At 52.0% G+C, this 16,448-nt stretch overlaps 8 protein-coding genes across 8 annotated transcripts in view; 4 read left to right on the forward strand and 4 right to left on the reverse strand.

Annotated features, from left to right (window-relative positions):
- CweA (putative GPI anchored protein) overlaps positions 1 to 659 on the reverse strand; it is a gene marked incomplete at both ends in the record, with an annotated part of 3,156 nt that extends 2,497 nt beyond the window's left edge. Inside the window, one exon of the mRNA XM_043292265.1 lies at positions 73 to 659. Within this exon, the coding sequence (XP_043148200.1) occupies positions 73 to 659 (587 nt within the window). The remainder of the gene's footprint in view (positions 1 to 72) is intronic.
- Positions 660 to 2,321: 1,662 nt separating this feature from the next.
- Aud_007373 (uncharacterized protein) lies at positions 2,322 to 2,822 on the reverse strand (the record flags this gene model as incomplete). Its single annotated transcript, XM_043292266.1, has 1 exon — positions 2,322 to 2,822. The coding sequence occupies one exon, from the start codon at positions 2,820 to 2,822 to the stop codon at positions 2,322 to 2,324; it is 501 nt and encodes a 166-aa protein (XP_043148201.1).
- A 3,856-nt stretch (positions 2,823 to 6,678) lies between these two features.
- aspf2 (major allergen Asp F2) lies at positions 6,679 to 7,683 on the reverse strand (the record flags this gene model as incomplete). The annotated part of the gene is made up of 3 exons (XM_043292267.1): positions 6,679 to 6,720; positions 6,770 to 7,230; positions 7,296 to 7,683. The coding sequence occupies 3 exons, from the start codon at positions 7,681 to 7,683 to the stop codon at positions 6,679 to 6,681; spliced, it is 891 nt and encodes a 296-aa protein (XP_043148202.1).
- Positions 7,684 to 8,504: 821 nt separating this feature from the next.
- On the forward strand, positions 8,505 to 10,165 carry zrfC (putative ZIP Zinc transporter; the record flags this gene model as incomplete). The annotated part of the gene is made up of 4 exons (XM_043292268.1): positions 8,505 to 8,845; positions 8,892 to 9,035; positions 9,087 to 9,330; positions 9,386 to 10,165. 4 exons carry the CDS (start codon positions 8,505 to 8,507, stop codon positions 10,163 to 10,165), a joined length of 1,509 nt encoding a protein of 502 aa, XP_043148203.1.
- Positions 10,166 to 10,519: 354 nt separating this feature from the next.
- Aud_007376 (uncharacterized protein) lies at positions 10,520 to 11,247 on the forward strand (the record flags this gene model as incomplete). Its single annotated transcript, XM_043292269.1, has 2 exons — positions 10,520 to 10,931; positions 10,991 to 11,247. The coding sequence occupies 2 exons, from the start codon at positions 10,520 to 10,522 to the stop codon at positions 11,245 to 11,247; spliced, it is 669 nt and encodes a 222-aa protein (XP_043148204.1).
- A 632-nt stretch (positions 11,248 to 11,879) lies between these two features.
- Aud_007377 (GNAT family N-acetyltransferase) lies at positions 11,880 to 12,710 on the forward strand (the record flags this gene model as incomplete). Its single annotated transcript, XM_043292270.1, has 3 exons — positions 11,880 to 11,996; positions 12,059 to 12,604; positions 12,666 to 12,710. 3 exons carry the CDS (start codon positions 11,880 to 11,882, stop codon positions 12,708 to 12,710), a joined length of 708 nt encoding a protein of 235 aa, XP_043148205.1.
- Positions 12,711 to 12,830: 120 nt separating this feature from the next.
- Positions 12,831 to 13,376, reverse strand: Aud_007378 (hydrophobin family protein; the record flags this gene model as incomplete). The annotated part of the gene is made up of 3 exons (XM_043292271.1): positions 12,831 to 12,887; positions 12,943 to 13,058; positions 13,079 to 13,376. 3 exons carry the CDS (start codon positions 13,374 to 13,376, stop codon positions 12,831 to 12,833), a joined length of 471 nt encoding a protein of 156 aa, XP_043148206.1.
- A 2,072-nt stretch (positions 13,377 to 15,448) lies between these two features.
- Positions 15,449 to 16,195, forward strand: Aud_007379 (palmitoyltransferase YKT6; the record flags this gene model as incomplete). The annotated part of the gene is made up of 4 exons (XM_043292272.1): positions 15,449 to 15,469; positions 15,532 to 15,697; positions 15,748 to 16,028; positions 16,076 to 16,195. 4 exons carry the CDS (start codon positions 15,449 to 15,451, stop codon positions 16,193 to 16,195), a joined length of 588 nt encoding a protein of 195 aa, XP_043148207.1.
- Positions 16,196 to 16,448: the final 253 nt, after the last annotated feature.

Raw genomic sequence — 16,448 nt, forward strand, 5'->3', positions numbered from 1 at the left:
GTGCCATCACCACCACCTCTCTTCCGGAAACCTGGCACTGGCGGAGGGTGAACGATATGATTTTCCTCATACAGGGAGTGATCGTCCTTGTACCAGTCCTCCACCGCCGAGGCATATGAGCTATCAAACTCGATTTCCGCGCTGTTACCACCATCATTGCCGGATGGACCACCAAAGATAGTGCCATCACCGCCACCTCTCTTGCGGAAACCAGGGAAAGGAGGATGAGGCGGGGGTGGTGTGATCACAGTGTTCTTGATGTCTGCCGAGTGATCGTCCTTGTACCAGTCCTCCACAACTGAAGAATACGCACTCTCGAACTCGATTTCCGCGCTGTTACCACCGTCATTGCCGGATGGACCACCAAAGATGGTGCCATCCCTGTCCTGTCTTTTGTCGAAACCAGGCACTGCAGGATGAGGGGCAGCGCGGCCGACCACAGTGTTCTTGAGACCAACATCGTGGTCGTCTTTGTAGGTGTCCTTCACACTAGAACTGTAGCTGCTGTCGAACGTAATAGCAGCACTATTCCCACCGTCCGTACCACTGGGGCCACCGATAAGAGTTACCGGGCCCTCGTCCTGTGCCACCTCGCCATGGCCGTTGGCGACAGCGGCGACGAGGAGGGCAAGAGGGATGCCTCCGACCAATCCCTTCATGATGTCTCTTTATCGAGAATTAAACAGATTAACGAGTGTATCCGGACTACAAGCCCGATGGAAGGGTAACAAAGACAAATGAAGAAGTAAAAAAGAAAGGGAACGAATTGCCGGTACCTGTGCCAGTCGCTGGAAGTTTGATATTTAGTACTTACTTCCATCGGCAAGGTTCATGCCTTTTATGGGTCTCTTTCCTACCAATTTCGACTCAAGGCATGTAGATCATGTCCTGGTGAGCTAAACAAACAACAAGGACATGACCTTGTTTGGGCGTCAGGGAGAATGTCGCCAGGAATGAACTACACGGTCCATCAGGTGCCGGCCGTGGGCACTGTGGCTTCGTCCACAGACCGGAGCGCTCCGAAAAGCAGTTCTGGCATTCCTGAGAGCAACATCAACATTAGAAGGACAAGGATCGGTATGAGTACTGTGTACTCACTGGACTCACGATCTCCTCCTAAGGGCAGCTCTGGAACCCCTTGCAGGGCATACCGGAGGTTATCCCTGCGTAATTTAACACGATCCAGGAGACTTGTGTCTTGCAACATGGGCCACTGATCGAATGAGAGTTGCAAGAAATCTCCGGCTCAGCACAATAACAACGACGTTGACGTTGTGGCAGGTCCTACGCTCGAGACAAAACGACATCATAACATCGTCGCCGACTGCAGCACGGCTTGAACATGCAAGTCGCGCAACCCACACGATCGTCCGCCATTGTTACGAACATATACAAGGCAAGGGAAAGAAACACTCCGATATTCCAAAAAGAAAAAAAAAACCAATTTGTATTCATTCTATATCGATAAAATCTGTTTTAAGCAAGAAAAAGAGATGTATCCCGTCATCGACATTCACCCTCCATCGCCCTCACTCAAGAGGACCCAACGGAAGGCAAACTTCCTATCAAGGAAAGCATTGTTCTTCAGAACCGAACGATCGAAAGATCGAAGGCAACACACCGCCGTGGGATAGAAAAACTGGACGATGGTCGTGGCAGGTTCTGTTAAAGCTTTTCGATGTGAGGAAAAAAAAGGAAAAGAAAGGGAACAAAGAGATCGGCGCGGAATGGGCGATTTTGTAGTTTGTTGTGGGTCACGTGTCAGGGGCCGACCGTTCTTCCGCCGCCAGGCAATAAGGCTGCCCAGGCACGTACCTGGCGGGATAATCAGTACGGAGTCGTGAAAACCTCAATCCAGCTTCTGGAAGAGATTGCTTAGAGAGCCTATCATCGATTCTTGCCATACTGTGATCCAAATTAATTTACACAACTTGTATCCGAGAATAAAAACACCCGAGAAAAGAAACGGATCCTTCTGTACAATCGATCCTCTGCGCGGGAGGGTTGCCGGTCCCCAATGCTGACATCGGCACTCCCTTTGGCGTTCCCTGGACAGCCTGCTGCAGCTTCCGACCGGGTGTTTCCTGGAGATGATCAAGGGTTCTGCCATGGTCAATCCGAGGTGACTTTGTGGAATAGTGGACTCGAGCAGATGGCGCGCTTGACGTCCAGCGTAGTCGGCATCGGAGAACGGAGCTCGAGTCCGTACAAGTAGACGTCTAGCACGGTGTACGATTCCAACGCTTTACCTGTCAAAATTCATGAGTCAGTGGCCCGGATACAAGAGCAATGTCCATGGCATACTATAAATGCACTTACTGTTACGCAATGATGGCCCCTCGTTGGTGGTCGGATTTCCACACTCCGCCGCCCACCGCGACGGTGATTCCCAAGGCAATAGCCACCATGCTCCCCAGCGTGACAAGGGCGATGACGGCCTTGACTGCCACCCTCTGCTTCCTCGTCAAGGACTGCAGGCAACTGCAACGTTTCCGCTTCTTCGTCCACAGCTTCGAGGTGCGGCAGCCCGGTACGTCCATTGATTGCTTGTAAGGTGTTTGCGATGGTGCGCTTTCCAAGTCATGCATGGCATCCACACTGCAGTTCGGTTTCTTCGTTTGAGATCTTGACTGTTCTAAGGCGAACGAGGTTGTCGCATGTCGATAAAAGGGAGAGTATGGCTTTGCATTGACACAAGGGTCATAGTCTTCCGGAGACTTGGGGGATTGCACGGGCGGAGCAGCGACTAGAGTCTTGGAGGAGCATGAGGGAAGTTTCTCATCCGTCTGAGAGTAAGTGTCCAATTGCAACGAGGGACTCATGGCGAAGAATATGTGTTGCGAAAGAAAAAATATACAAGTGTAAAAGGTGCGAGTGAAGGGGCGACGCGGACAGGGAAGTAATAGCTTCGAAACCTCCTGCGACAGCGATGCGCCAGAGCGTTGGATCAATGCTGCCAGGAAATAGAGACAATCTCAACCAACAACGCACATAAATAAGGATGGCACTGTCTGATCGGAAAAGCAAAATAATATAGAGTTCTTTGCTACCCCTCTTTCGAAGGTTTCCAAGAGTCCAAGACAAATGTCTCGGGGGCAGGGAAGGGGGTTATGCGCTGCGGCTTCCCCCATGTGTGCACCTCCCAGGTCGCTTCTCAACCAGTCGAGACAATATGACCTATCAGGAACGGAACTAAAAAAGCTTGGGGAACGTGCAGAAGAGAATCCAAGGCAAAGTTTGTTCAGTCACTCCGGCTACGAACACAGGTTCTGTATTTCTGATACTACTAGGTTTTGGGATTGTGGAGGCATTCCTTCCGTTCCCCTGGACTACTCCGTACATCTCTGGCCAACGTCTCCAGTTGATTGCCCTGGTGATATGGGAAGCATGCGACAGATGCAAAAGAAAAAAGGTGTCCATGTTGCCAAGACGGTGCTAAAGGTTAGTGTCACACTTCAGGACTAGCTTTGGTTGAACTGCATGCTAGAATAGCCTAAGAAAAGGAGACAGAGACCGAGTCTGGACTGCAAACAGGACCGAGGGCGTCGTTTAGAGTTAAGTGTTGACGCCTCCGTAGTACGTCTCTATGGTCGACTAGCGATGATAGTGCGAACGTGGTGCCCCTGAACTATTACACTTTCAGCTCCCCCGCAAGTCTTTTAAAATTTCAGTGGTTCGGTTCAAACCTTCTCTCCAAAGTACTGGACTAATTGATTGAGAGATTGTCTTGAAGCGGTCATACACTTTGTTATTGACATTGCTGCAGGAATGGTCAATGGTGATAAGCATCAGTTTTACAGACGGATTCTTCTGTAGTATCAAACTATGAGTATCACGAAACTAAATGCACTATTAGGATTGCTCTGCAGATCTTCTGAATATCATGCAATAACGTTGTAGCCTGGATAAGGGGTATTTGCCACTTTGTGTCTATGTGTTGAGGCTAAGCTACTCCCAACAATCGCTAGTATGCACATATATATATACGCCGCACATGTGGCGATATATAGAGAAACCCTACCAAGAGCTACAAGATACCGACATCCACGTATAATCGACTCGTAATGCGATGATTCTAGTCACTAGAAATTGCAAATCTCCTAGAAATGCGAGAAGTAGTTTTCATCTCTATAACGGTTAATCGTCCTATATGTTTCTACTCAAGGATAGGGCTCTATGTTACGGCAGATACCAACAGCATCCTCGTCTGCATGGAGTAACGACTTGAGTAACAAGTATTAAGCGGATATACTAATCTAACTCCTGTAGGTGGTTACTGTCGACCATTATAGTACAGTCTCATAACCTGACCACCTATCTACTGGGCGTACACAAGTCCTATGCTCCAGTTTTTAGCTGCCTTCTTTGGGCAATTACTGCCACCCTCCACACTCCTATCATCCAAGACCATCATCATACATAGTCATGCTCAGAATCCTCACGACACCGTAAACCCGATCCTACATATGAAGTAGTAGCCATCATCAAATCAACCAGTACTCTCCAGTCCACGTCCAAACCTGTCAATCTGTCCACGGATGAGAACCAACGCTTGCGTCACCTCATCTGTGCAATCAAGGGGTGTCAGGTACGACTTTCCCACCAATTATTAATTATCCCGCCAGACGCTGAAAGGGAACACTGTCCTCCAGCCAAGACCCCTTGATACGACCCAGCACCTAGCGGTACCTGCGATCACCCATTCCACAAGACATTCCAACGCCGTTGTCCTCCTTTTCGCTGCGCGAGCGGGGAATCCTCCCACTGTCGCGTTCTTTGGCTGCATTGTTTGCTTAAAATACTCTGGCAATGCGTGTTTCCAGGGAAACATGTAACATCTCATTTCCTGCGTGTCATGAGAGCTGCTGACGTCGACCAGACGACATCGAGCATGGACCGTACCTGGCAGTGAGATGTCCTGGCTAGAATCCAGTCTGGGGCTTTTGGATTGCTAGATTTGAATTTGGGATATGGTCAATTCAATTAGAGAGATCCTATCATCTATACCTCTCTACTGATGTATGTGGCCTACGCAGTGCATTGCATGGAGTGTAGTGGGTTGTTACAGTATAATCATTGTGCGACACAGATGTACATACCTTGGCTGTGTTCTCAATAGCTACTACTGGCCATTATGACCATCGGCATCAGTTTACAACCATATGGCCCCAAATATACATGTAAAGTAGACGATTTCTACAGAAGGCGATAGTCAAGACCTTTTGCAAATGGACTTGGTGTTTCTCGGAATATATCTCAATTCAATGACGGATTCATTGTCGACACACTGTAAAGTTAGCCATGCAGAAATATATAAATGCATCCACTCTGTAAATACATATACAAACCAGCTGGTATGAGACGACCTACATACAATTCTCCTCATCCTCATCCTCATACTCGCACTACCAAACACCCTAAGATCCTCAACTCTCTACGCGTAGCCACCGTCTCTCACTCGATCCGATTTAGCGTCTCAACAAGAGCCGGATGCGAGGAACAGTGCGACATGGTCTTCCAGTAAGCCAAATTGGCTGCAGGGCGTTCGTCCAATCACTACCACATGCCATTTGCGCACTCCTCCAAAGAAAGGATGACGTACTGGTCGATTATTCGTGCCAGAGAACCGATTTCTACGCGTCTAAGCAATTGAACACGACGAACGGGACAGGTTGTGCGGCACGTAGCGGCCTTTACTCCAGGGACGGCGCCTTTGGTTCCGCTGTAGCTGGAGGAATGCCACGTATGTTAGAGGTGATTTCTGGAGAAGGTATCAACATGAATCGAGCTGTACTGGGGGAGGATAGAATATGGTCGTACTAGCCGCCTGTTCCCATACAACACCGTCGTGAACTGACTTGTCTGCGCCGCGACACTAAAAACGCCTTTGTCTGCCTGGCCTGGATACCGGCAGTTAGCGCAGGGGCGGACGACCGCGAGGCACACCCGAAGATCACGACAAGAGTCTGCCCGAGCGGAACACATTCAGCTACATCGCCACCAGTCAGCGCGACTCCGCTTGGTTTTGTGCCTTAACCCCCCAGGAGGCATGGCTCGTTCAAATAATTCTGCGCAGTACCTAGTCTCTTCGGGGAGAGTCTGAGCCGTCTTCTTGGTGGTTCGAGCTCCAGTAAGCCATCGTCACGTCAAAGATATCGATGGCCAGACTAGTAAGCAAGCGTCAGCGCTGCAGTGAGAATATTGATGCACTGTCCCCCGGCTTAAGACCCGTTTCGATATCGTGAGAAGCGCTCTCTACTGACAAGCCACAAGTACAGCCGTACTGCCATGACCGGTGTCCTTCGGGGAAATCCGAGGTAGAGGAGACTTGGATGCGTGGAGCTCTGCTGAGCCGACTGAAGCACCGGAGAAGTTCACGGCGCCGACTGTACATGCTGCCGATGTCAGTTCGTTTATGACGGGCAGATCTCAGAGTGCGTCTGCTTAGATGATGATATTTAACATCTTGATGGATCATAAAGAACGTCTATATTAGGTCTGCAATAGTATGTCAAGCCAAAGCAATGTGTCCATGCACCTTTTTCAAACAATAGACAATTATCCCCCAGTTACTCAAGATCCTAACCAGGCGCATACGGTCGTCAAGCATACGGCGTCAAGCATACGGCGTCAAGCATACGGCGTCAGGCATACGGTCATCAAGCGTCGCGTCCTCGCCTAAGTGCAATGAAGCTGTCCACCTTCATGGGTATGGCAGTTCTACCAAGGTCAGTCAGCCATCCTCTTGTCAGATTAGCTCTGCACTTACCGGCGGCACATCAGCAGTCGCACTGGGCGTTTCCGTCGGGGTAGCCGTGGGCCCAGAGCCAGAGCCAGAGACAGATGCAGACCCGGTGTCATGCCCATGGTCATGACCGTGACTCTCACCAGCACATCCGACCCCAGGCACCGCAATATCAAACGCATACGCCTCGAGTGCAAAATACTGCAACGCTTCCGAGTCGTGCGTGGATTCCGTCCCGTTCCCCTTGGCCAGGGCAATCACCTCGTCGTAGCCATCAGCAAAGTGCTCGATCCGGCCCTGTCCGACGTCAGGCACATGGTACAGGCGGTGCATCAGATCCGCGGCCCAGAAGGTGTTGGTCTCGGACCCGGCGACGGTGTAGCCCTGAGAGCACATGGTGAGCAGCGAGCGGCGGGTGGTGTAGCTCCGGTCGCAGATGACGGTTTCGTGGGTGGCATTCTCGCCGCGCCAGTGGCCGCCCCAACCTGTTTAATTAGCTGCATGTCAAGGGAGAGGATGTTAGTTGTGGGGGGTGGGAATGGGGGCCTACCTTCCAAAGCACAGTTGCCGTCGGGATTATCACACCGGAAGAGGACGTCCGCCTTGTCGCCGTTCACGATGACATCGTAGGCGCCAATGGCCTCCATGGTGGGCCGGTTGCTAAAGTACTTCCGGTAGATCTCGCTCTCGTTGCCCCAGCGGAGGATATGGGCCTTTGCGTGCCGGGCGAGCTCGATCGCCTCGTCGAGGCCGGCCTCTATCTGCCTGCGCTGAGTGGCATTGCAGCTGGAGTGGATAGGGTAGGAGGTGACGGCGCCAGCATCCCAGGAGAAGAAGACTGGTTCATGGGGGTTTGCTCGCGCCGAGACGGGGGAGGGGGAGGTAGGGAGGGCGGCGACGAGGGGGAGGAGAACCGCAAGGCGGAGGAGAGCAGCCATTTCGAGTATACTGAAGATGGATGGTGCGTTGGTTTGCTTTCTGGCCAGAGGTAGGGCATCCTTATATACCTCGAGGATGGATTCCTCGCGGTACAGAGGTACTCATTGCCTCATTGTTGGAATCGGCCATCAGGGTATTCACGCCACCGGCCACCCCAACGAAGGTCGAGCCATCGAAATGCATGGTCGCTTCTCGTATTATAGTTGGTTCCACAAGACGCCAAGGACACCTTGGTAGTGACCAAGCTGTTTCTCGACTCTGTCTCTTCTCAATAAGCTATGATACTCTGACTTTCTGTCAGCCGTGAATACGATCTGTTCGTACATGATTTGACCTGCATACAGTGACCCCTCTATGCAGCCTTGAAACAGCTCATCCATGCCTGTACAATCTGTAATGCATATCATTCGGAAGGTAAGTACCAAATCCCTCAACGATGCAACATGAGGTCAATACCTGATATCGAAGCAGGAAGCCAGCCGCGCCAAGATTCCCGGCGGAGGAGCCAAGAGTCTTGGATCGAGGACCTTGAGAGAAACAAGCATGAGTCTCGATCCGTTTTGCCGGAGAACATACTGCAATTTCTCAAGGATGCGGAGTTTTCCACCTTGGCAGTCAGATTCGGTCCTTGGCTGCAGATACCTTGGGAGTTAGTGTGGTGTGTCTATGGCGAGAGGAAAACTCTTCGCTGCCAGTGGCTTATCCCCCATCGAATGATCCATCGAACGATTTCTGATAGCCCTAGAATTGCTGCCTAGATACATATAAATACCATCGAACATGTAGCTACCCGACTGACCAAATCCCAGTCCAATCCCTCATGGCCAAAGCTCTCATCCTGCTGTCTCTTCTCGGCCTTGTCCACGCGCAGACGTATACGGGCTGCCACACCCACGGCAGCACCGAGTACTGCTTCGGCCCCGATGGAAAGGAAACCCCATTTCCTACGCCGACGCCGGCTTCCAAGACGGTTCCTGCAACCACTGCCGCCAGCACGACCACCGCCGCTCACGCCTCCGCCGTGACAGGATGCCACAGCCACGGCAGCGAGGTGTTCTGTATCGACGGGGATGGCCATGAGGTGCAAGTGGTCCTGGAGTCGACGCCGACGGGGGAGCTGCCGGCCCAGTACACGGGATGCCATTCTCATGGCGGAGAAACGCAAGTACCTGGCTGTATGTTAATCGAGCGTAGCTGACAGCAGAAGATTCTGCATGGATCCCGAAGGAAACGACGTCCAGATCGTCGAAGAAGGGGGTTCGACGAAAGGTTCATCTGCATCTAGCTCGAGTGAGGGATCGCACTCGGGGTCGAAGGAAGGCATGAACTGTCACTTCCACGCGGGTGTTGAGTGCGGCTTCCCTCTGCCTGAGTTTACAGTTCTAATACTGACCTACCCCAGACACTGCGTGGGTGCAGGGGAATCCGAAAGCGAAAGCAGCCATAAATCCTGTGGTATCCAAAGCCGCGACTACGACGTCCCCCTGCGCATCGGGACCCTGTTCGTCGTGCTCGTCACCAGCTCCACCGGCGTGTTACTGCCCATGCTCCTGGCCAAATTGCCCTCGGCCAAGGTAAACGGAGTCATTTCAACGGTGATCAAGCAGTTCGGAACGGGAGTCATCCTCTCTACTGCGTTCGTGCATGTAGGTCCACCATCCACCATCCACCCCAGATGACCGAACACAGCTAACCGAACAGCTCTACACGCACGCCAACCTCATGTTCACGAACGAGTGCCTCGGCGAACTCGACTACGAAGCGACCACCTCCGCCGTCGTCATGGCCGGCATCTTCCTCTCCTTTCTCTTCGAGTACATCGGGCACCGCGTCATCCTCGCCCGCGGGAAGCGGTCTGCGTCACCCTGTCCCGAGCAGACCTGCGAAGCATCCCCTTCACCCACAGGCAAAGAACCACCCTCCGCCCAACCGCGGCAACCGACCCTCGCCGCCCTGGGCCACCACCACGGGCCCCCACTCGACCCCACAAACCCCAACACCAAGCTCTCCGTGCTTGTCATGGAAGCGGGCGTGATCTTCCACAGCATCCTGATCGGACTGACCCTCGTGGTGGCAGGCGACTCGTTCTACAAGACGCTGCTGGTGGTGATTGTGTTCCATCAGTTCTTCGAGGGGCTGGCACTCGGGGCGCGGATAGCGCTGTTGCCGGGCCGGCTGATGGGGTCTAAGGGGGTGATGGCGGCGGCATTTGCGGTGATCACGCCGGTGGGCATGGCAATTGGGCTGGGGGTGTTGCATTCGTTTAATGGAAACGATAAGAGCACGCTTGTGGCGCTGGGGACGCTGGACGCGCTGTCGGCGGGCGTTCTGGTGTGGGTTGGGCTGGTGGATATGTGGGCTCGGGACTGGGTGATGGAGGGCGGAGAGATGATGAATGCGAGAATGAGCTGTGTGGCCGTTGGAGGATTCTCGCTGATTGCGGGGATGGTGTTGATGGGGGTGTTGGGGAAGTGGGCGTAACTCTCGCCTAGATGAAGCTATTCAGGGAAAGTGGGAATAGAGGGCTGAACACTAAGGCTACGATAATGATTAACGGACAATATATAAATGTATGCCACCATATTATTTATTATACATCTGTCCGTCATCTAATCTTGAATCTAAACTAGATAGATCTGCCATCCATGAGTCAGAATGGGTCTGAGTCAGCCTCGGCATCTCAGTCGGACTCCGTTAAAGGACAAAATGCCAACTATCCATGCACTATTTAGTCCCCCGCCGAATCCTTATCCTGTTGCCTTAATCCTTAATCCCACTCGCCAATTCTTCCTTCACATATATCTACCACATACCAAGTAGACGACTGTAAGAATAATGACCAACATTCGTTACGCCACGGAAGCCGACGCGCCCGCAATCGCAGAGCTGAACGTCGTCTGTTTCCAACATGCCCCCATGTACCGCAACATGTTCCCGAATATGGACCCGCTAGCCGCCCTGCCCATGAAACTCTCCCGCACCTACGACAAACTCTCAAACCCCAAGATGCATTTACTAGTAGCCACGGACCCAGCCTCGAATCAGATCCTGGGATGCGCACGGTGGGTTATCCCCGACATCAAAGGGCGGAGCGAGAATGAGATGGTGGCTCTCTCGGACGAAGCAAGGGCCACGGCGGCGCAGATGGCGCAGCTGCGGCCCGCAGGGATGAATGTAGCGGTCTACGACGCAGTCCTGACAGCGCTGGAGGGGACGAGGCAGAAATACGTCCAGGAGGATGATATCGGTGAGTTTTCCAACTACTTATCCGTAGCTAGCGGACAGCTAGCTGATGGGGTTGTGTAGTTCTGGAACTTTTGGTGACGCATCCCCAGCATCAAGGGAAAGGGGTGGGAAAGGCCCTGCTTGACTGGGGAATGCGGATGGCGGACGAGAGGCATGTCCGGATTTATCTGGAGGCCACGCCGGAGGGGTATCCGCTGTATCGCAAGTCTGGATGGCGGGATGTGGAGGACCTTGTGATGGATTACTCGTTGTACGGGGGAGAGGGAGATGCCACATATGTGGTTATGATTCGGGAGCCGGCCAATTACCCAAACTGAAGTTATGGGCATGATTCTAAGATAACATTTGTACTGTACATACAAGGCCACTCAGCTGACAGCCTCATTTCTATCCACACAAGATACAACATCATCGCCAATGATACTGCACTACCCGCAAGAACCTGCCTGATTCCGCCTAGAGGCTTGGCCCTTCCCCAGCGGGGCCTTCGGGATCCCCAGTTGGCGGCATCGTAGCCCTTCTCCACCCCATAATTCGTCCGATCTTCACTTCTGGACGACAATGGACGACGCTGTCCGACTTGGCTTTGCAGGTGGGCTGCTAGCTCTCCCCAATAATGTAACACCTGTACTTGGTACACGCTGCACAGGATCATCGAAAAGAATCGCATGGAACTGCCTTGTACGGATACCTCGTGACCATTTGTCCTCTGAAGCATATAAAGCTTCACATCTCAACCAAGTAGTACAGCATATCAATTCCAACAAGAGGGTTATTATCATCGTATTGCGCAAAGCAGTCTGATATTCAGATATTTGGTTATACCAATCAACCTTAGATGGCGATCTCTCTCTATCCCCTCCGCCGACATTCCCACACATACACTATATCCCTATCGCAGCCCATCCGCAGAGCCAGTAGAAATTGATTGAATAACGGACAAAACAAAATGGCAATCGATATACTTCCACTCACAAAAGCCGATATCCCCGGTGCCGTAATCTGCATCCAAAAGGCGTTCGCCGACGACCCCTACTTCCGCTGGGTCTTTGACGACCCGTCCAAAGTAGGACATTTTACACCCCAGACCCATAACGTTTTTAAGCAAGTCTAACAGGGGCAAACTAGTTCAACGCCCACCGCAACGCCGCCTCCCTAACGGCCCACTTCCTCCACGGCCTCAACTGCAACGCCCCCATCTACGTCGCCAAATACCGCCCCACCCCAACAGACAAGCACCCGCCCCCGTCCTGCCCCATCGTCGGCGTCTGCTGGTGGTTCCCCCCGCAGCAGAAGGAAACCTGGAACACCTGGACCCAGGACTGGATCTTGTCTTTCCGGCAGCTCCTCAACAACATCCGCTTCTGCGGCCGCGGCGGGCTGAATGTCCGCCGGTACTGGATCTGGAAGGCGCTGCAGGCGCGCACGCACGCAGAGCTCTGGACGCATCCGGCAGGATACTACTTCTGCAATGTGATCGCGGTGAGTTCGGAGATGAGAGGGATGGGGGTTGGAAGGAGGCTGGTGGAGGCTGTGACGGGGCGGGCGGATGCGGAGGGCGTGCCGTGTTACCTGGAGAGTTCCAAGGGGGAGCCGAATCTGGGGATCTATGAGAAGTTGGGGTTTAGGGTGGTCAAGGAGATTGAGTGTGTGGATGGCTGGGAGGCTTGCAAGGTAATTTCCCCTTTTTTTTCAACTTGAGATTTAGGGGTTGGGACGATGCTGATGAAGGCAGTTGTATTGCATGGTGCGGGATCCCAAGGTCCAGATCAAGGCGTGATTTGCCAGGTTAAGGCAGTCTTAAGACTCTGATTGCTCAGGTTGCAATGGTGGTAGATAGTCAATATTAAATGCGTAACAAAAATATCGGTATGAAAGAAATACAGTCCGCAATCCGCATCTACAACAGACTTCCCAGTGCGATACAGGCCAGTCCGACCCCAATCAAATCGCCGTCCTATACCACGTTAGACTCTTACGCATGTACTGAAAAGGTCCAAGTCTTGACTTACTGCATCGGCGGGGTTGTCCATGCAACAGGCCACGTTCTGCTTGCATTGCTGATTCAGGATATCCTCGATAGGAATCGCAAGAATGGCAACTGTCTCATTTAGTACCTGATCCTGCACTGAGAATGACAAGACTTACTTTGAACATCGAGTTTGGAGCACTGGTCGAAAATCTCCAGGCCGCTGGTGCCAGACCCGCCGCCGATAACGTTCTTCAAAGTCCCCCCGATGTCGGTAACGTCGCCGGAGCGGATGGCCTTGTTGCAGCAGGAGAGCTGGGCCTGGTCACCGCACTTCTTGGCTGCCTCTTGTATTGTCATGTCGCTGGGAATCGGAGGGTAGTAGCCGCCCCAACCCTTCTCCTTCCCACCACCGGCTTCCATGGCTGCCGCGGAGACGGCAAGGAGGAGCGCTGCGATGCCGGTAGTGAACTGCATTTTGCGGTGTTGAGAGGGTAAAGGTGGGAGATCAAAGAGAGTGACGAGACTAGCAAGTGTGAGATGCCGGGAAGCGAAGTCTTAAGAGAGAAACGCAGCTATCAAGGGTCGAGTTCTACATTCCAAATTGAGCTCTTGGAAGTCTACTTCCTTGAAAGTAACGGCCGCTCATGATTCCCGTCAAAGGGATAACGGTTTTCGTCGAGTAGCGCTGGAATGTAGGTACCTGTCAGGCTGTCAAGGGTCAATAGCCTCAATAGCCTCAATAGCCTCAATAGCCTCAACTAGACAAGATCGACATTCTCTGTGAGAAAAGTGCCAGAAATGGTAAGACTAAAGAGCAGTCCCTTAGATATTAGCAAGGGCTCATGGGTCGATGCCATTTGACCACCAAAGTGGAAACCTGCCATATCAAGGAGCACCGTGACTGGCCAATCTAATTGACTATCTTTAGAATGCAAAGCAAGGGAGCATGTTCAACGCAGGAACAACAACGGCTCAGCAATCACCACTTGAACTGCTTGTTTAAGGTATGTTAGCTTCGAGCGGACATTCCTCGGTCAGTTTGTTTATGCTTGATTTTCCCAGCGAGTGCACCAGGCACTTCTGGGGCTGTGGGAATCCGGCTCGTCGATTCGTAGTATTCAACCCAGTACCTTGGTCTTATACAAGGCTCCATTCTGGACGGTCCGTTCCTTGAAACAGGTTCCCAGAAACAGGTTCCATTTCCCATGGTCGCAGCAGCATTAGGACGGATCTTGGAGGAAAAGGGCTGATACCTGAATGCACATACGCCATCTCATGCCTGGTGCGAACTTAGTCGCATTCGATCCGCGCAGTTAGTAGGAACTGTTGGGTCTATATTTCCTTATCTACTCCACCGAATAGCTCCGCCTCAATATAGTTGAGAATATAGTTGAGAATATAGTTGAGAATATAGTTGAGAATATAGTTGAGAATATAGTTGAGAAAGCAAATTTACTGTGCTGCCAAACTTTGCTGATTATATGATCAATAACTTCACGAGTCGTTTGCCTTCGATTTTCGGCTTCCGGGAGGCGGATTTGTCTTGTATGCAGCCGCAACGGAATCTAGGGCGTTATGGCATAGTTCCTGAAAGTATTATTTCCAGGTAATCGTTCTCGGCCAACGGTCACCGAATTTAACATCCATGGATGCCTCAACCGATGCTACCCCGCTTGGGATATCCTTAATTTTCGCAGCAGCAAGACACAGGCGCAGAAGGGCGGAATGGTGCATCCTAGTTCATTTGCGAGTTGTTCGTCGCTCCTTAAGCGCAGAGTCAACGCTTCTATGGTTCTAAAGACTTGTCGTTTCATGGAAATAACTCGTAGCAATGTCTTACGCGGAAGAGATTTTCCATGCCCGCTAACAAGCTTGACGGCCGCGCGTTGAGATCAAGTGAAGAGCAAGGTCTATTAAATTGACTGAAGATCCATAAGCTGACTCTCTTGGATGCTTTGTTTCACTTATTATAAGCGGATTATCGGGCCTAGGTTTTGGAATATCCTCTCCAATCAGGCTTTCGAGAAGAAAGACTTTCAATCGGTCCCGTAGGTAAAGTTCCGATAGAGGTTCTGAAAACCCTTTAGGCGCGTCGCAATACTCTCAAACTTCTCTGGCAGGTTGCAGGGAGCAAATCGGCCTGCGTTTCGATAGTAATATGGGGTCCCGGGGTATGACCTGCGCTTGCACCCCCCTGGGGTTCTTCCTCTCGCAGCAGCAGCAGCGGATGTATCGGTAGGTCGCCCGACTGCTGAGAGTCCAGTTCCATGACGTGTGGAATAACACTACCTGTTCAGGTGCAAGTTTTCTGATTTGCACATTCAATGATCAATGGACCCGGCAGTTAATCTCGACTCACACATCACGCTACATGGTGAGAGGTCAAGTCATACTAGGTGGTCATTGTTTGTAGCCTTGGACATAGACAGTTGAGGTGGCTTTTAGGCAGGCGGTGGCAGAACAGCACCCCTTTTCCGACCCGACCTTTTTCCCCGCACCTGATCTGGACCACCATTCCGTCATCACAGCTACCCCAGTCAGCCAAAATGAAGATTGTCTACATCGGAGTACGTGCTCTCATCCCTACTCTCCCAAGTCTCTGACTCGACTGACTGGATATTTCACCCAGATCTTACAAAATGCCCAGCAACCCGCTGTGGAGCTCTGCGCTGAGCGCGAGCTCAGCAGCTACTCCCGTTTCACTCGGGGTAGTATCAGCGAGTTCATGACTATGTTCAGCAAGACCGTTGCCGAACGGACAAAACAGGGCCAGAGACAGGATATTCAAGAGCAGGGTACGACAGATCCATCGACGTCGTCGGTTAGCTCGTATTGATCAAGGCAGACTTTACATTCCACGTCTACGCCCGAACCCAGGGCATCGCTGGTGTCATCATCAGTGATAACGAGTACCCCTCCCTCGCAGCGCATCAGATCCTCTCCAAAATCCTCGATGAGTTCCTCTCCCAGAACCCCTCAGCCGCGACCTCGCGAAACCCCGTTCCCTTTCCTCAGCTGCGAACGTACATTACGACCTACCAGAACCCCCAGGAGGTCGACAGTATCATGAAGATTCAAAAGGAGTTGGATGAGACCAAGATTGTGCTACATAAGACTATCGAAAGTGTAAGTTGGCTTTGGAAACTCGCGAGGCGAGAGCTGACACCTGCTAGGTTCTGGAACGAGGAGAGAAGATCGACGACCTGGTCTCCAAGAGCGAGGGGCTGAGCGCTCAGAGCAAGATGTTCTACACGTCCGCGAAGAAGCAGAACTCGTGCTGTGTGATTATGTAGGGTGGGTGCACAAACGGAAGGCGAAGGGTGTCAATATTCGACATGATGATGATGTCCGAGGGGTGGAAGTCCATACAGGCAGTCCCATTGTTGCAGATATCGGCGTTTTGATCCGGTAACAGGGCTTGGATTTTAGCCTATTTGCTATGCTACTCATTGCTCTGTTGGTGAGACGAGAGGTTGGATGCATACCAGCCTGGTCTGATAGATCTCGCGATACTTGATCTAACCTAGGCTGCCACTCACTCAAGCG

Source organism: Aspergillus udagawae (assembly GCF_001078395.1).
Source record: "Aspergillus udagawae IFM 46973 DNA, scaffold_5, whole genome shotgun sequence".
Lineage (NCBI taxonomy): Eukaryota > Fungi > Ascomycota > Eurotiomycetes > Eurotiales > Aspergillaceae > Aspergillus > Aspergillus udagawae.